Source organism: Lissotriton helveticus, chromosome 7 (genome assembly GCF_964261635.1).
Source record: "Lissotriton helveticus chromosome 7, aLisHel1.1, whole genome shotgun sequence".
Classification (NCBI taxonomy): domain Eukaryota; kingdom Metazoa; phylum Chordata; class Amphibia; order Caudata; family Salamandridae; genus Lissotriton; species Lissotriton helveticus.
Window position 1 is genome coordinate 1,931,951,223 of NC_136068.1, and position 18,169 is coordinate 1,931,969,391.

An 18,169-nucleotide genomic window follows, 5' to 3' on the forward strand; every position below is an offset into this window, starting at 1 on the left:
CGGCTATTTTGTTTGGGAAATTGGGGAGAGCCGACGCTGCCAAAATACAACCTGGCTGTTCTGTAATGTTGCACTGAAGGTGGCCCGCAGAGACGTAATCCGACTGTGCGGTAACGAGACGCTACCACTGGTACAGCAATGGATGCTTAATATGGACAGGAGCATGCAGGCTGAAAAAAAATGGTCTACCAGGCAAGGTACCGCACGCAGAAATATAAGATGGTCTAGGGACCATGCAGAGACTTTAGAGAAGACGGACCTGCAAGTGAAGGTTGACGAAGGCTTATGTGAGCCAGGTGACCAAACTCAGGCACCCTACAAGCTCGATCATCTGTTTGAAAACAAGGTGCACTTTGGTTCAAGACAGGGCCATAGATGTTCTATTGCGCCAGCTCGATCTCAACATCTGTAAGTGTACACCTATGAATGTTACGTGAAAATGAGAGCCCTCTTGGGTCACCTTGGGGAGGAAGGGGCAGGAGGTGTGGGTTTCAGTTGAATGTTGTTATCATGAACATAAGTTGCAGACGGGATTCTTTGTAAAACCTTTTGAATGAAAAACATAACCCCTCACATACCTTCTTCCTTCTTAGTGCTCCTGTGATGAGTCCTTTTTCTTTTTCCAGAGCCTTGAGGATTCTTCAAGCATATGGATTTTTCACTATTTTCCCTGAAAGCCGCATCAGGATCAGCCACAGAATTATCTGCATTTTGAAGATAAGATTCCACAATTTACCCTGTCATCCTGCCTTTGGTGTGTGCCCCACTAACAAGCCAAATAATTCTCAAATAACTGCATGCTTGTGAAACAACAGAATGTCTAGTAATATCCCTCTTCTTTCTAATTACTATCACTTCTTCTCTTCACTTTCTTGTAACCCATGTGCACTTAACATGGTTCTCACCTCCGTTTTGCTCTCACTTTGCTGGCCGTAAGCATAAACCCAATTTTCATCCCTGCGGTCCAACCAAAAACAAAAAAAACTCTAGAGTCTTCTATACCAGAGACGAAGCTCCAAAATGTCATTAGAAGGAAACAGGAAAAGAGGCAGTGCGTGGGGAGGGCCTAAGATGAGGAATGCGGTTAAGACGAAGGACTCGCACATAAAAAAAGAAAAAGTAATAAAGTGAGTTGGGGAAACAGGCTATTTTAAGAAAGCAATAAAAACGGGTATCCAGTGGGGTGTTTTTGGCAAGCCCATTGATTGCCATTGGTTGTTTTCTGTGGCATTCTGAAACGCTTACTTTTTATTGGTCTATTACTGGAATTGTCCCTACTTTGTGTAGGTTGTTCCCTCCCATGGCAACTTCACTAATGGTTCCTTTTGGTTGTCCCGCAGGCGGGGAGCGTGCAGGGGCCGGGCTTCGCTCTTTGGCACTTATGTTTCTTTTGTTTTTGGTGCTTCACCTGTTGTCAGTCCCCGCATTCCCCCTCCGCGTTCACGGTTCCACTGGTCATCCCGATGGCGCAGCTCCAAGCTGCTCTTGCCTTTGGTCCTGCTCCCAGCTGGCAACCGTTCCTCGGGAGTGCGATCGGGGATTTACCGTCCAAGTCATGTTTTTCTTTAATTTGCCCGTTTAACCTTTCGCTTTATTTGAATAACTGCGTTGGGGATGCAATTACACGTGAGAATTACTATGCAATGTGTTGTGGGTTCAATTTTTTTAAGCAGTAAGAGTGTATTGAAAACCCGAGATGATGGCTGTGTTTGAAACTGAAATATTGTTTACATGATGCAGGTATGACATAAATTGTTAGTCATAGTGTTATAATGGTTCTGTGATGGAACGTATTGGAGAGGTTAGAGACTAAGGGTACCCAACATGTGTTGGGCATGATCTTTTGAGTTGATAGATGGTGGTTGTGAACATGTAATGCGGACATTGTAAAACCCAATAACATTTGTTTTAAAAAAGAAAAATGATATAAATTGTTAGCGATCTGTATTAAAGGTACACAGGGTCCCTCTGTGACTTCAACGTAAGTGTAGTGAGCGTGAAAAGGAGGGGTTTAAACAACAACCACCCAGTCATAGCGAATAAACTTCTTACTCACGTGGGGAAGCTTTACACCTGGGTCTTCTCTCAGAGCATGGGCCATCACTAGGGTACACCTCTTCCTTTACTTTAGTTCTCAGAGAGCAGACCGTGGTGGCAATAAGAGGCCCTGTTCGAACAAGAAAAGCAAAGACCAGTTCATGCACATTCCTCAGTAACTACTACGATCAACAGATCTAGAAAAGTTAGAGAAAGAACTAAACTCTACAGACTACCAGCATATTGTGCGAAGTACCATAGATACGAGGAACCTTAACATGGGACAAAACAAAATGAAATCTATAAAAAAGGTTATAGAGATGATGGTACTAAAACAGACCACACTGAAGTCAGAGTAATATTACTCTAAAAGCATTTATACAGTAACAAATACAAATATATATATTACTCAAATGAGTTTATACCTTTGTATTACACCTTGTGGTAGTGATAAAATATATATTTTCCCCTGCTGTTATATCAAAGGGGATGAATGAAAACAGAACCAGAGTCATAATACAAAATAAATTGCATTAAGTCAGGAGTCAACAAAGAACGTGTAAGCCAGTAGGCCTCGCCTCGGGGGACCCAGCGGACGGGGTTCATTCGATCTAATTTACGCAACATATGACAATCACAGAATGTAACTGATTTTTTAGGTTACTTAAGTTTAATATTTTCAAACCGGAAATAAAAAACAAGGCAACAATCCTACCTGAAGAATGGTGACAGGTTTTGAAAAGCTCTTTTAAAGCTGCAGAATGAGTAGTAACTATGGGAAATGAATTTACGTTTGGTTGAAGGGATGAATGTTGGAGAGCCTGCGAGTAGTATCAAGAAGGTCATACATTCTCCCAATTTACATGTGAAGGATTCCATAGACCAGGGTGAAAAATCCTTATCGCACTGAAGTTTCTGAGGAATGATCCACATGTCTGCATAAGATATGACATTTTTGTGAATTAGCACCAAAAAGAAAGCACTATTTTCATATTCAAGAGTTGGAACTCATTGCTCATCCAGTGCCAGGGTGCTTGCCAGAAAGGAATTCTTGACTCAGTGGCGACTGGTGAAAATTGTGCTCGAGACACAATGTTAGGCCACCAAAATCACCCTTTACCAGCGATTCTCTCTTTTGTGGGAGAGGTTTCCAAGAATATGATATACGTTTGGAATGCTCTCCTTAAAGGAACATTGTGAATACATGGAGATTGCGTTCAGTAGGACTAACAGAGGCTTTGTGTACATGAAATTAAATATTTGGAGATGGCATGTCGCTATTTAGATTACAAGGGAAGGAGATGTGGCATAACTGCCCAAACAGCGACTTTGGAACTTGGGAACCAGGTTTGAGTCATGGAGTGACCTCAAAATCCTTTGATTCTGGGCAAATCACGTAATTTCCCAATGCTAAAAAAAAAGAACACTGCCCATGTGAGGTGCTAGGTGCGAACTACATGGCAAATGAGCTGTAACAGATTTCAAGCCCAGGTTAAGGGTACAAGACTCCCACTAGTTCAGAAGAAGAAATCCTTAGCAGACCATCACATAACATCATGGCCACTGGTAGTATGCGGCAAGAAAGGGCAAATTTTGCAGCATAATACCGCACATTTTATGAAAGTATTATTTCATTATTTTTTCATTTTTAAGTCGCTGGAGTGACCTCTTGGAATCCCTGCAGGCTTTATTGGAAACTCACGCATGTTTTGCACTGTTTCCAATGAGCCCTCGTGCATGTACGTAGTTTACCTTGCGGGAGCGAGCAGCGGCTCCATCTGTTTAAAATTATCGCGCTTGTGCTTTGTAAACACACGACGCGGCTGCTCGCTCTCACTAGGTAAACGCTGTGCGAGTCTCGCCCCCGTTTGAAACCTTGTCCACAACTCTGCCTTCGGCGCACAGTGTGCCATCTGTTATCTTGTTTCTTCCTTTAGTCTTTAGCTCCTGCTTCTCTCTCTTACTCTATGCATGTTTATCCTTCGTTATCTTTATATATGTCTCTTTCGGCCAATCCAATGTTTTATTGGTACAACTTATACCTGCTCGACGGTCTGCCCATCAGCCTGCCGGTCAACATCCAGGGACCCAGGTCTACCATCAGCCACACGGGACGGGAATCCAGAGCCTTCACTACCGCGCCTGCTGCCTGCTGTCTCCTCCCCCCGCTGCAGCCCTCCACCATCGGGTCTGCAGCTGAGCAGGGGGAGTAGAGACTACAACATCCAGCAGCCTCCGCGACACGAGCGGAAGTCGCGTAGAGGCTTGGCGCCCGGAGGCGCTGCATAAGGGGCTGGCCTTCCCGCGTCGCGGGCCCGCGCGCGGGGCTAAGCCCGGGCAAAGGGTGGGCCCTCTGTGGCCCTCAGAGGCCTGAAGAGACTGGGCTGGGCACCACCCCCTGGCCAATTCTGCACTGCCCGTTAAGGTATTACATTTTGTGATTTAAAACATATTGCAAATGGCTCCAACTGTATCCAAATCTACCACTAAAAACATGGTCAAAAAACGCCCATTAACACACGTTCTGTTGCAAGGATCACCGCCCAAACCAAAACACCGTTACCAACGCTAACTGCTATTGACCGCATGCTTCAACAGACAATCGTAGTGGTAGCAAATGCAATTGAAAACACCGAGAGACGATTGTCTCTACCACCCAGCGCTTGTCTAATTCAGGGAAGAGCGTTATAATTACAAAATCGTATTAGCCACTCGGAAGAGAGAACTTCAGGACGAGGCATGGGCTAAATTAGATCAGGCTGCAGAAACAAAAGATCATAAACTTTTCTGGGACACTGTAAACAGCCCGTTTTTAAAAAACGACAACATTCCCGAACTAACCTCGCATGTCAGTTGTCAAGCCTGGATTGTACACTTCACTGGGATTTTTAACTCTGATTTTACTTTTGATTCTATTCCGGCCCCAGACTCTAATGTTTTAACTGTAATGCCAACCAGTTTTAATTGGGAGAAATTATCGTTTTTGGTATCTTTAAATGAGGTGCGGGATGCAATTGAGAAAAGCAAGGGGGGGAAAGCCCCGGGCCCAGATGGGGTCCCTGTGGACTTTTTTTAAATCTATGATTGATTTATGGGCCCCTATTTTAACACGCTACTTTAATGCTGCTATTGAGGACGAGCTACCTACCTCATGGGGTCAATCTATTTTGGTGCCACTTTTTAAAAAAGGTTCAAGGGCTGAAGCACGAAATTATCGCCCAATTTCGCTCTTGGACTCGTCACTAAAAATATTGAGTCGCGTGCTTCTGGGAAGATTAGAGTCCTGGGTCGAGGACAAAAATGTCCTGTCACCAATCCAGTACGGGTTCCGCAGGGGCATAGGAACCATGGAGCAGTGTGTGAACCTTGAGCTTATTATCGGCAAGTACACAAAAGCCAAGGAAGGGAATTTGTTCATGTGGAACACACACTGCTCTGGCCAACATTACTTGCTATGGGCGCACCCCCTGAAATTATTCATTTGCTGGCCAGAATGTACAGCAGCTTATCAAGTAAAGTCAGATTTGGACCGAATGGAGAATGCACCCCCTTTTTTAAAATTGGCAGAGGGATTAGGCAAGGGTGTGTTCTCGCCCCCTTGTTGTTCTCCCTTTTTATAAACCAGGTTGACCAGTCCCTACAAGAATCTTTTGCTGACGCCCCTATGATAAATGGTAAACAAATACCCGTCCTCTTATATGCGGACGACGCGGTCCTGATTTCCAGGACCGCGAATGGGCTCCAAAAGCTAATTGACAAATTTAATATTTTTATTAAGGGCAGAAAGCTCAAAATTAACAAGGGCAAGACTATGACCATGACCTGTGGAAAGAAATTAAAGAAAAGTAAGTCATTCTTCCTTGATGGGGATAAACTTGAATCTGTGCAACACTTCTGTTATTTAGGCATTACTTTCTCAGGGGATGGGAGATGGGTAAACGAGCAATCCTGTGTAGGCATGAAGATGACTAGAAATACAAACTGTATCTTCAGATTCGCTTCAAAACTGGGTGGGCGTAGAATAAGAGAGATGATCTCTATCTATAATGCCAGGTGTATGTCCTCTGCTCTATATGGAGCAGGGATATGGGGATACAACTCGCAGATTGCCCTATCCATTCAGCAGGAAGAAAATAAGTACCTTAAACGCTTATTATGTCTTCCTGCTTCAGCATCAAATGAAATTATCCATAGGGAGCTGGGCATACATCATGCCACAGATTTGATTGCACTACGCCCCCTTTCCCTTTGGCGATCCATTTGGGCTAAAGATGAAACCCAGTTTACTCAGGAAGTAATTTTAGATTGCATTAAATTGGATCAGCACTCCAAAATCCCTTGGCTAAAAAAAAATGTTCCATTGGTACAATGCCCTTTTTGGTCAGGATATTTTTAAAGATATCCCAACAGAATTAGTTTTAACGAAGCGTGACCTTAAAACCACCTATATGGATCATGCAAAAGGGATTAGAATGAAGGGGTATGTTACACAAAGTACATTTAAATTGTACCTGGAATATAATCTAAGTACAGGATTTCCATCTTATCTTACATTTGTCAATATTAATTCCCATCGCTTCGTTCTGGCACGCCTGAGGCTGGGCATAGTTCACCATTTGGTGGCTTTCCCTACTGTAAAAAAGCCCGGGTCTTGCCCGTGCCCATGCGATGGGAAATCTAAACAGAGTATCTGCCACTTTTTATTATTCTGTAATTTTTAATCTGGTTTTAGAAAGTTTTATTTAAAGCAATTATTTTTAGAATACAGTATGCGTGATATAAGAGCTGCAATGCAATTGTTGTTTGACCTGTCGTCCCCCAATGTGTGTTATCGTGTAGCCACCTATGTTCTTAAATGCATCGGGCACAGGAAATCAATCATTATATGATCCTCGTTGGTAAAGACACTTACTGATCAACCGTGAACCACTGTTAAACCACATGCATTTCTCTTATACATGAATTTTGGTTATTATGTATTTTATACTTTGTATCCGGGTAATGATTGTTGCCCGGCTCTGTACCCTTCTGGACTAATGTCTTTTTAATTTTCTGCATATAAATTGCTGCTAACATATGTAAGAGATTATTACGTAAGAGATTATATAGACATTGCACTTTAGTTATATCCTTGCATATTTTGCATATACTATTGCACTTTATGCCCAGCGCAGGCTTTTCTCTGACTTGTGTTACCTCACTTGGCATGTTTTGCACTAAATTTCTAAATTGCTGCTAAATACAATGTTCAATTTTTGCATATTTTGCACACACTATTGCACTTTATGCCCAGCATAGGCCTCTTGTTTAGTACCATCCCACTTGGCATGCTTTGCACCAAACGTTTAAATTGCTGTTATATATAGTGATTATTTTCTACCGTATTACAAATGTGATATATTGCAGGTTTTAACTTGATTGGCTTGGATCAAAGTAATTGTTTTAGAAAGTTTCATTATTCTTTCTTCTTTATAAATGTGACCTCAATTGCATTTATGAATGTTGCTATATGGTTGTACTTGTACAAACCGAATAAAGCATTTTGAAACGAAACGACCAGGGAGGGTTCCACCCCCATAGCGCCCATGAGATCCCATAATTTCCCCCGGTTTACACAGTCAAACGCGGAGGAGAGATCCATGAAAGCCATATAGATGGTGCCCCGTCGAGCCATGGTATACTTTCCAAGGACCATATATAGATTTAGGCATTGTGCTAGTGTGGAGTGACCAGGACGAAACCCGTATTGTTGTTGTTGTAATACTTTATTCGATAAAAATTATCATAAAAGTACATACCATTTCATCATAAAAGAATATAAAAACTTTAAAAAAGTATTTTCCTTTACAATATACAAGGGCAATAAACAATTAAAACTAGATAATAATGTTTAAAAAACTGTCAGACAGAGAAATACAGATATTTGTTTCTTTGGGTTGTTTAGTTGATTATCATACTCAATTTCCTACCCCATTCTCAGTTTTACAAGCCTCAAACGTATCTGCCAAGCTTCCCCTAAGTACTTTGCGACTCCACAGACGACCATCGTAGGCGATGTGGCCGTTACCAATATACGGAGTGCAGTCGCATGGTGCCTTACTCCCAGTTCTCTGCAAACTGGCTTTAACCATCTTCTCCTGTGCCCACTATATGCCGTACAGGCAAACAAAAAGTGGGCTACGGACTCAATGGGGTTTGCACATCCAGGGCAACTAGCGTGATTGGACAGAGAGGCCTTCCAGCGCCTTGTAAATACATTCAGGGGAAGTGTTCCATGTCTTAGTTTTAAAAACAAGGTTCTGTCTCTAGGTACTTTAATAAAATCTAAAAAAGCTTCCAACTTCCTCACCGGCTTACACTCTAAAAACTGATCAGTTAGAACACCCCAATTTGATTTTTCAAGCTCCCAGCTTGAACCCATTCCCAATATATTTTCTTAATGGTTTCTTTCGGGGGCGGTGACTGGGACAACCATGCTTCACTCAGCCCCAACTTGTTAACCAACTCCCTCAAATTGTTCAACCATACACTTTTTGCCGACCTGTTCAAGGTAATGAGTTAGTCTAGAACTACTGCGTAATGAGCCAGCTCTGGTGTCCTTCTCAAGCGCACCCAATATAATAATGGGCGGAGCCTGGCTATATCTTTAATTGAGCGGCGGCCCATGTCATGAAAAAGTGGTTTCAAGGGGGTAGAAACTGGGAGGCCCACCAGATCTCTTAAAAACATATTCTCAGTTTTTGCTAGTTCTTGGGTGTTGTCAAAACCCCATAATTCCGACCCATAGGTTGCTGCAGCTAGAGCTTTTCCCTCATAAACAACAAGAGCTGGGGCAATGGGCCTACTGGTGGAGGCCCGGTGATCTCTCGAGATGTCTCCCGTGACTCTTTTCAGATTTAGCAGCATTTTGGCTAAATGGGAGTCCCACTTCATTCTGCAATTTACCCTTACTCCCAAATAGTCAAAAGCATCCACCTCTTCCAATAGGGATCCATTGAGTGCCACATTAATCTTCCTGGGTCTCTTGATCTGAGATAATACCATTAATTTTGTTTTTGTGGTATTGATTATTAGCCCACGCTCCTCGCAGAACATATCAAACCTATCCAAAAGTTTCTGAAGACCAGAGGGGGTTTTAGACATGAGGAGGGTATCATCTGCGAAGAGGAGGTTCAGTATTTTCTCACCCGCCAGGGAGGGGGCGTCCACTGGGTCCTCCCTCAAATGGTCTGCCACCCGATTTATAAAGAGGGAGAACAGAGTGGAGGCCATCACACATCCCTGGCAAGCCCCCCTATTCACTGGTATCTTATCAGTCAGTTGACCCTCACTCCCCCATCTGATCCTTGCATAGGTGCCTTCATGTAATCTTTTTATCAAATCGAGGAGATAACGTGGGAAGCCCATATCCTGAAGTACCTGCCATAATTTGGTGCGTGGGACAAGGTCGAAGGCGGTTTTCAGATCTATAAAAGCCAGCTATAATGAGCCTTTGCCAATGGACACAGTTTTCCAGTATATCGCTGTAAATCTGAAGACTTGGTCTATTGTGCCCACCTTCTGCCTAAACCCCGCCTGTAGATGTGTCAAAATGTCTCCCTCCTCTAGCCATGCCACCGTTCTGGATATGATAACCCTGCCAACCACCTTCTGTATTACATCGATCAGACTTATCGGTCTGTAGTTGGCAGGGTCCTCTCTAGCCCCTTTCTTGTATATTGTGACCACTTCTGCTCCTTTCCAGGACTCAGGGACTGGGTAACCCTGTATCAGAAGATTCAGCAGAAGAGAAATAAGGTTAGCCCATGCGGTTGGATCATGTAATAAAAGGTCACCAGGTAAACCATCCGGGCCGGCGGCCTTTCCAGGGGCTATATTTTTAATGGCTGCTTGGACCTCGAGAAAGGTAAAGGGGTCAGCCGGTTCAATATTTGTATTGGCTGATTCTGGTTCCAGTTGTACGCCTAGCGGTTGTTCAGGGTCAACCTCACAGCAATAGGGGTTCAAAAAATGGGAATACCATTGCTTTCCCGTTATGTGATTTAGGGCAGAGTCCACTCCCCTTCTTGTTAGTTTATTTATGAGATCCCAAAAAACAGTTGAATCTTTTTGGAAGGCTGCCCTCCTAAGTTCCTCCCAATGATCTTCCTCCCATGACCGTTTTGCCAATTCTATTGTACTTTTATATTCCCTTCTAGCTATCCTTAAGGCTGTGGGATCCTTTTTACGGACAGCTAATGAAATGGCCTTTCTCTTTTTCTTACAGTCTACTGTAAACCATGGGTTGCCACTTTTAGGTGAATTGTTTTCCCGTCCTCCAGGCCATGTGGTCTTGAAAAAGGAACCTATGTTTTCTATGAAGTTCTTATAAGTTTCACTAAAATCTAAACTAGGGATATCATCCTGCACAACATTGAGCATACTAAGTTCTACGCCCTTTGATGTCACCAACAGGCGTATACTAGTCAAAGTTTCCTCTCGACATGCCACCTTGTGCCACTTTAACCTTCTATTGCAATTAGATGGGACTACTTCTTTAGTGCATGGTAGGTAGCTTAAGGCCTCCCTTTTTAAATCCCATTTAATTTCAGCACAAAGAGGATTATGGTCACTGTCCGGCATCTGTTTAACTTTCATATCGACCACATTCCCCCATAATCCTGTATCCAGGAGGATATAATCAATGCGGGACTGTCCATTGAGTCTATTAAAGGTCATTGCCCCATTGGGGTCTGAGGTCGTTCTGCCATTCAGTGCACGGAGATTGTATTCCAATGTCAGGGCATTGATCTGCAATGCCCTAACCGACCATCTCTTAATAGGTCTCAGATTCAATGCAGGAATGGACCGTTTAGTATCTTCCTCAGTAACCCCCAGTAAATCATCCTCACTCAGGGGTTCATAAATGCAATGGAGGTCTCCTCCCACAATGATGTTAGATTGCGGGGGATGCCCTCTAGGGCCAGTTTCAGTAGTGATATTGTGACCGAATTTTTAGAGGCTGGCATTCCTCTAGCATACACGTTAAACAGATCTACTCGGTTGCCCTTCAAGAGGCCCCTGAATGATAGGTGCAAGATATCTTCTAAATTTCAATTATGACGGGTGATAACCCAATTCAATGCTACCTTAAACCATATAATGAGTCCTCCCGATGGGCGGCCCCTGCCTTGGCTTACAGCAGGGACAAAAAAGCTGGAATATCCTGTTTTATACAGGGGTGTCGTGCTCCAGGTCTCCTGGAACATGCATACCTCATGCTTCTCAATAAAGTCGTTCCATTCTGGGATGGCCATTTTTGGTTTTAGGCCTGCAATGTTCCAGGAGAGGATACGGATTGTGCCTGAGTTGACCTCCTCTTCCATATTATGTCCTCTTCTATTCTGGTTTCGGGGTTCTGTACTGTAGAGGGCAGGGGGTTCATTATCTATAATGTGTATGTTTTCATCAGTGCACGTGTTAAGGCTTTTTTCCAAATTGCTACTATTGTTATCTTTGGATAGTCAATCTACTCTGTTTAAATCTGAACAATCATTATCTTTTCCTATTGCCAGAGGGGGGAGGATCTAATCTGGATGTTAGAGTGATTGGGGGAGCAGGTCCGAAACTCTAAAGCCACTAGATTGTCTGCCAGTAATTTATTACAGAGTTGAATTTCGATACAATCTGTGTGGGAGCTGAACAGGGATAGTCTCTTGATGCTAGTTATGTCCTCCCTGATGATGGATCTGCAACCCCTCACATGTCTAAGCCAGTGAATTGTTTTGTTGTGAATAGACTCTCTCGATTCATACCCTGAATTCAGATTTAGTTTAGGGACCCCTGTCATGTAAACTGTTGTACCTAAATTTCTTACAGCACTTGGTTGAGGTATTGTATTTTGACCTGCCTTAAACTTCCCATCACCTCCTAACCTTGGAACCTTGAGGGGTAATACGCTCTGGTGTGAGGGCTTGCTTTCCGGTACTATGCCCCGCGACTTCACATTTTCAGCATATGACATAGTACTAGGACTACGCTGTACAGCGGGTGTATCCATAACCCCCAGACTACTGAGCAGCGGGCCTTTTTTTGGTAATGCACCCGCTGGGAGCAACCTGGGAACTGAGGGTTTTGTGGAGTTTGTCGTGGCTAGTGTATCTGTTTTAGGCTGCGGGGTTTTATTTGCGTGATCGATTATTCCTTTCTGGGATTGGGGATTGAGTAACTTTTTAATGAAGATCATATCCCTTTCTAACTTCTCTAGTTTCTTCAGGATGACCCTATTAGAGGACCCACACCTTGGGCAGTCTTCGTTTAGCTCTACGCTTGCATCTTTTGCCATGTTAACCCTCTTGGCTACGTGCGCAATTACATCTGCAGCTTCCCCTGATTCACCTTCAAAAAAGGGCGAAATTATTGGTGCAACTAATAGCTAACTCCCCTACGTCCGTCTGTATACTCCCATGGTCAGTGTTTCCACAGATCACATTTGCTAAATTAATCTCTTCAGGGGTTTTAGGTATGTCTAATCCAGGGGTGCCCTCTTGTGGATTATGGACAATACAGATTGTAGAGTTTTGTGATGGCTTTTTATTAAAGATAACAGGAATCACTTTTCCTCGTAGCTGGCCTTGGCCTTCTAGGCGAGGATCAACGTTTGCATCCTGTTGGGTGTAGATATGTGGCCCTGCCCTGCCTCTGTCTGCCCCGGACGGCCACAGACGGCCCGCCCTTTGCCCGGGCTTAGCCCGCGAGCGGGAAATATCTCGCGCTTTTAGCGCCACCAGGCGTGTTGTGGGCATGGTCCCGTCCGGCTTCCTGGTGCCGGGAATGCTGGGAAACGTAGTTTTCCCCTGCTCGGCGGCCGCGCACAGGTCCCAAGTGCGGCGGCGGCGAGGGGAAAATGCTGGCAATGGTGTTGTTACTGGGCTTCAGGTCACAACAAGGTAAGACCCCTCGGACACCAAGGGCTCGATGAGAAGAAATGCCCCGCTCCGCCGGTAATCTCTTGCGCTTTTAGCGCCACCAGGCGTGTTGTAGGCGTGGTCCCGTCCGGCTTCCTGGTGCCGGGAATGCTGGGAAACGTAGTTTTCCCCTGCTCGGCGGCCGCACACAGGTCCCAAGTGCGGCGGCGGCGAGGGGAAAATGCTGGCAATGGTGTTGTTACTGGGCTTCAGGTCACAACAAGGTAAGACCCCTCGGACACCAAGGGCTCGATGAGAAGAAATGCCCCTACCCGTATTGAATATCCAATATAATCCTGTTTTCCTCAGCCCAAGTTGACAGTCTGTTCAGGACCACCCCTCCCACGACCTTAACCACAGAATCAATCAGGGAGATCGGTCTATAGCAAGTAGTGCTATTCCGGTCTCCCTTCTTGAAAACTGGTACGATCGTGGATGTTCTGGACCCAGGACAACCCTGGGTTGCTGCTGCATTGACTACTGATGTGAGAACCGGCACCCATAGTGCCATATTTGACTTGTAAAGATCCGGGGGCATTGCATCGGGGCCCGGTGCTTTGTTACTTGTCAACCCCATAATTCCTCTCTCGATTTCATTTGGGGTGAAGTGCGGTCGTAATGCACCCTGCCCGCCCTCACACAAGTCTAATTAGGTGGCATTGGCCTTAAATATGGAGCTAAAGTGCAGTACCCCATCATGTTCGGGATGTTAGTGCCTAGTTCGGGTACCCCACCTATGTCAAACAGTGGTCTGTTGACCATGCCCCAAAATTTCTCACTGTTGTTCAAAGTACTGGGGTCTAAGAGATCCTTCCAGGTTGTTTCTTTAAGTTCACCCTTACACTTTGCCAGCGCTTTTTTGTACGATAAGCGTAGTGAACAAATCTGAAGGCGGTCTCTCTGAGTACTTTTCAATGCTGACTTTAACTCCCTGGCGGCCTTAGAACAATTGTGGTCAAACCATCTTGGGTCCCTAGACTTCAGGGCTGTTATTGGGGTGGACAGCATCGTACCCACTTTGATTGTAATCGTCTCAAAGGCCCTAAGAATGTCCATGGGGGCAGAGGCGGGAGATACACAGGATTCGAGTTCCTGGGCACATGTATTATGAATTCCATCATAAAGAGCCTCCGGGTTTACTTTCGAACACTTGAGACAGAGTCTTCCGTCTGTAGATTTCAGCACCCCTACAGGTATGGACTTTTCCTGTAAAGACAATAAGTTCCCTGCCAGGTGGATACAAACAGGGTTATGATCACTGTATATGCTGTCTAAAATTTCGAAACCCAATAAGCGGGTTCGAATACCCTCCGTAATTAGAATATGATCTATAAAGGACCCCCCTGAATGGCCCTTAAATGTGGGGACAACCAGTTTGCTACCAACGCCTACCAAAAACATGGTGCTTATCAGATCATATTCATTCATTAAGAGGTTAAGGGCGTCGCCCTGACGGGAGTGTTCAAAATGTATGCCCCCCATTCTGTCACAGCCCAGTTCACCCATTGCAGTTTTGTTGGATTACCGCATGGGTGGATGTTAAAATCCCCCGTTAGCATCATACAATGTGTAGCTTTTCTCCAGTGCTGTTCTAAAGGTACCCAATTGATCGATCTGACATGTCCCTGATGTGTTTACTGCATTGTAAATATTAATCAGAAACACCTTCACGTTCCCTCGCTTCAAGATGACTGCTTGGATATTACTGTTGGTGCTACTTATGGGGGTGATTACGCATTTCAGGGCTATAGAGGTGTATATGACCAGACCACTTTTGGCTCTGCCACTGGGTGAACGTTCGGCCGGGACAAAGAAAGCCTTGTCACCCTCTAAAAAGAGTTCACAATCCACCAGCCAGGTCTCTTGTAAACAGATCACAGGAAATTTCCTAATAAACTCTAACCACTTTGGGTCTTGAAATTTCCCTGCCAGTCCAGCGACATTCCAGGAGATTACATTATGAACAACTTTGTGCCCTAGGGATGCGGCAGGAGCAATTATCGAGCTCACAACCTGGGAAGAAATATGGTCTCCACCCTTAGGTTCACCCTGATAAGAAATGCATCCAAGGTCCCCACAACTCTCCCCTCACTTCCTCCTTTACTTTTCGACTTGCTCATGCCCTAGATGATTACTTTTCTTGGACGTACACTAATCAACTATTCAAGATAAGTTTCTATCTAACCAGGGAATGACCAAGGCGAATATAGCGCAGTTAACTTTGTGTGCGTGCTGATGGATAAATGTCAACAATGTTCTTCTCGGTACCAGGGCCAAGATTATAAAACTGCTTACTTCAGGTCTTGATGGCGACTTTAGGGGGGTGGCCTAGCCCAACCTCTGCCGGCCGCTGACGGGCGCGGACGGGTCCGCCCTTGGCCGGGCGCGTCCCGTGCTGCGGGAGGGCCGATGCGTCTTTATGCGCCTCCCGGCACTGCAGGTTATACTGATCGATCGCGCCCCGGGGACTCTGGGTAATGTAGTCCCGGCGCAGTCGGTGTGAGATCCAGCCCCCCACGGGCTGGCTAGGACGGCAAGCCGAAGGAAGCGGCAACAGGACAGGGCAAGTGGCGGCAACAGGACAGCAAGAGGGAGTCCAAGGATGAGTAGCCCTGTGGCAAAGTTCTACGACCGTAGGATCCTTTTCAAAACACTGTGCCTGGCTCATGATGCCCATTATGGCTCAGGCCCAGATGCAATTACGGCAATTTTCCATCGCTATGTTCCCAGCAGACAGCTCTGGTCCTCAGATAAAAATCTGTCCACAATACCGAGGTTTAAAAAAGGCAAAATGAGGAGGTAGAGCCTTTTCTACTGCTGCTGCTAAGCTGTGGAACTCCCATCCGGAAGAGCTCTCTAGTCAGGTGTCCCACTCTCTCTTCTGTAAAGCCTTAAAGACCTGGCTTTTCTCACATATTTCAGTTTGAGCTTGTCATCTTGTCTGCACTTTCAGTCCTGCAAATTGCGCCTGGACGCCCTTGGGCTAAATTAGCGCTCTGTAAGTTCAATATTCATTCATTCATTCAATTCCGACATTTCGGCTTGTTTTCCCCTCTCCCTTCTGCAGTTCCTGCAGCAGATGTGGTGTTGCCTTTTCAGCCCCTCTTCCTTCTTCTATTCTCTCCATCTTCTTCCCTCCCGTGTCTGTCTCTCTAGTTTCGTACGGGCCCCATACAGTCTCTTCCATCCCTATCTATATCTGTTGTCTATCCAGTGTCCTCTTCTCATTCACTCCATCCTGTCTCTCTTCTCGTCATCCCGTGCATCCCATGTTTACATCTCTTGCTTCCCCCCGTTTTCAACATCACCCCGTGTTCACTCCACCCACCTGTTTATCTCCCTCGTCCTTCTTCTCTGTTCATGCCCACCCTTCTCTCGCTCCCTTTCGCTTGTCCGCTTTCCTATCCCATCCAATATCTCTTCTTCTCGCCTCTGTGCCCTCCACAGCTCATTACCCTCTTGATGCTCCCATCTTTCATTCACAAACCGGCTTGGCAGATGCCTACCCGCTCATTTATGTGCACAAAAATGGCACGCACCCAGTAGCATAGCCCGTGTGCCTGGGATCCAGTGCAGGGACGAACACTGGCCCCTAGCTTCTGTTTTATCTGTGAAATACAGCAATAACCAGGGTTCAGTGGGGCCCTCTGGGCCCCGGTGCCACTGCACCCGCTACACCAATGGAAACTGCCCCCCCTGCATGCAGCAGAGAACCTGCAGGTCAGAAACATCCCTACCTATTCTTGCGCAAGCAGCTCATCTCCCACATATCCGTTATCATGGCACTGCGGAGCCCAGCACTCTACTGAGCATAGAGGCCTGGCATAGAAAGAGGAGACTTCACGTTTACATTTACTTCGTATTTAGGATGCAGTAAATGTAAACGTGAAGTCTTACACTTCAGATTTTTTTTTGTACTTACAAGGTCCCAAAGGCGAGACCTATTGGCTATGCCAATGCTGGTTACTCTTGTTAACACTATCAAGGCACTGGTTGCACCACATATGCTGAACACCTAAATTGAATAATAAACAACAGAAAAGTGACCAGTCCAGCTTTGCAAAGGGCCTTGAACTGCACTGCAACACTTGTCGCAAAGTTTTTCATAACTTTTGAACTAGAATGTTTTGGGATAAAATTTGCAGATTATGCAGCAGATGATGGATTACGTCACAGATGTGGGAAATCAATAATTATGCACCAATAAGCCACAACGGAACAATCGCATAATTCCAGTGGCCCGGCATTGCATGCATGATCACCGGCTGTGATAATGAAAATGTTTGTGTATGCTTTCAGGATGAAGTCTCCAAACTCCTCACTGACGGCTGTAAAATGTGCGCTGAAAGTGTCTTGCATAAGAATGCTGGGCAACAATGCACAAGACCTTTAAAAAGCTTTAACGTAGAAAATAAAAATGAGATGTCTGTCCTGTCCCACGCCAGACTGCAGCGAGGTGCATGATGCCGACTTATTTCAAACAGCAGCGACTATTGTTATGTCATTATTAACATCTGTTTATATGCACAACAATACACCAAGGGCAAGATAATTACCCAACTGCTGGCAACAGAGCTTGGAAAACTGCAAGAAACACCTTTATGTAAAACTTGCAGCGACAATAATAATGCAAAAAGCTGCTAAGTACTGATTTGGCTTTCCTTTTTTTGAAATGCTATAAAAGGAGATCCCATGGTGCACTCTGGTTCACACCCCCTGCCACACATGCCTCCCTTGGATCGGTGTACACTGCAGAGCGCTGCATGAAGCAGTGTGCAATCCCCGGGCCCTCAAAAAGATTTAAAAATAAAAATAAATGGAGCAGGGGTGAGGAGTTAAAAAGTGCAAGTGGCCCATAGCTGTATGCAACTGCTAGACCCTCCCACAAAAAATCTATTAAATGAAGTAATAAACGAGCTTGGGTTGAGGGACCAAGGGAGCAATCTGAAGTGGCAATAAGGAGAGCGGGTAGTCGAGAGGGGAAGCAGCACACAACAGAGAGGCAATAACAAGCATGCACACTCATGGAGTGCAGATTGGAAAATAAAGTAGTTCTCGATAAGAAGTGGATCCGGATTCCTACTTGCACAAATCCCACGCATACAAAAAATTCGTTCTGGCAGCCTTCCCCTACGTTGCTCCGTAAGTATGGAATGACTGCCGCTACACATAAGATCCTCCTCCTC

General features: G+C 45.1%; 1 protein-coding gene across 1 annotated transcript in view; it reads right to left on the reverse strand.

Annotated features, from left to right (window-relative positions):
• LOC144770931 (uncharacterized) overlaps positions 1-18,169 on the reverse strand; it is an 85,053-nt gene that overhangs the window by 59,456 nt on the left and 7,428 nt on the right. The window contains exons 3-4 of the mRNA XM_078655763.1: positions 2,057-2,167; positions 579-704 (exon numbers count right to left, since the gene is read on the reverse strand). Of these exons, the coding sequence (XP_078511889.1) occupies positions 579-704; positions 2,057-2,167 (237 nt within the window). The remainder of the gene's footprint in view (positions 1-578; positions 705-2,056; positions 2,168-18,169) is intronic.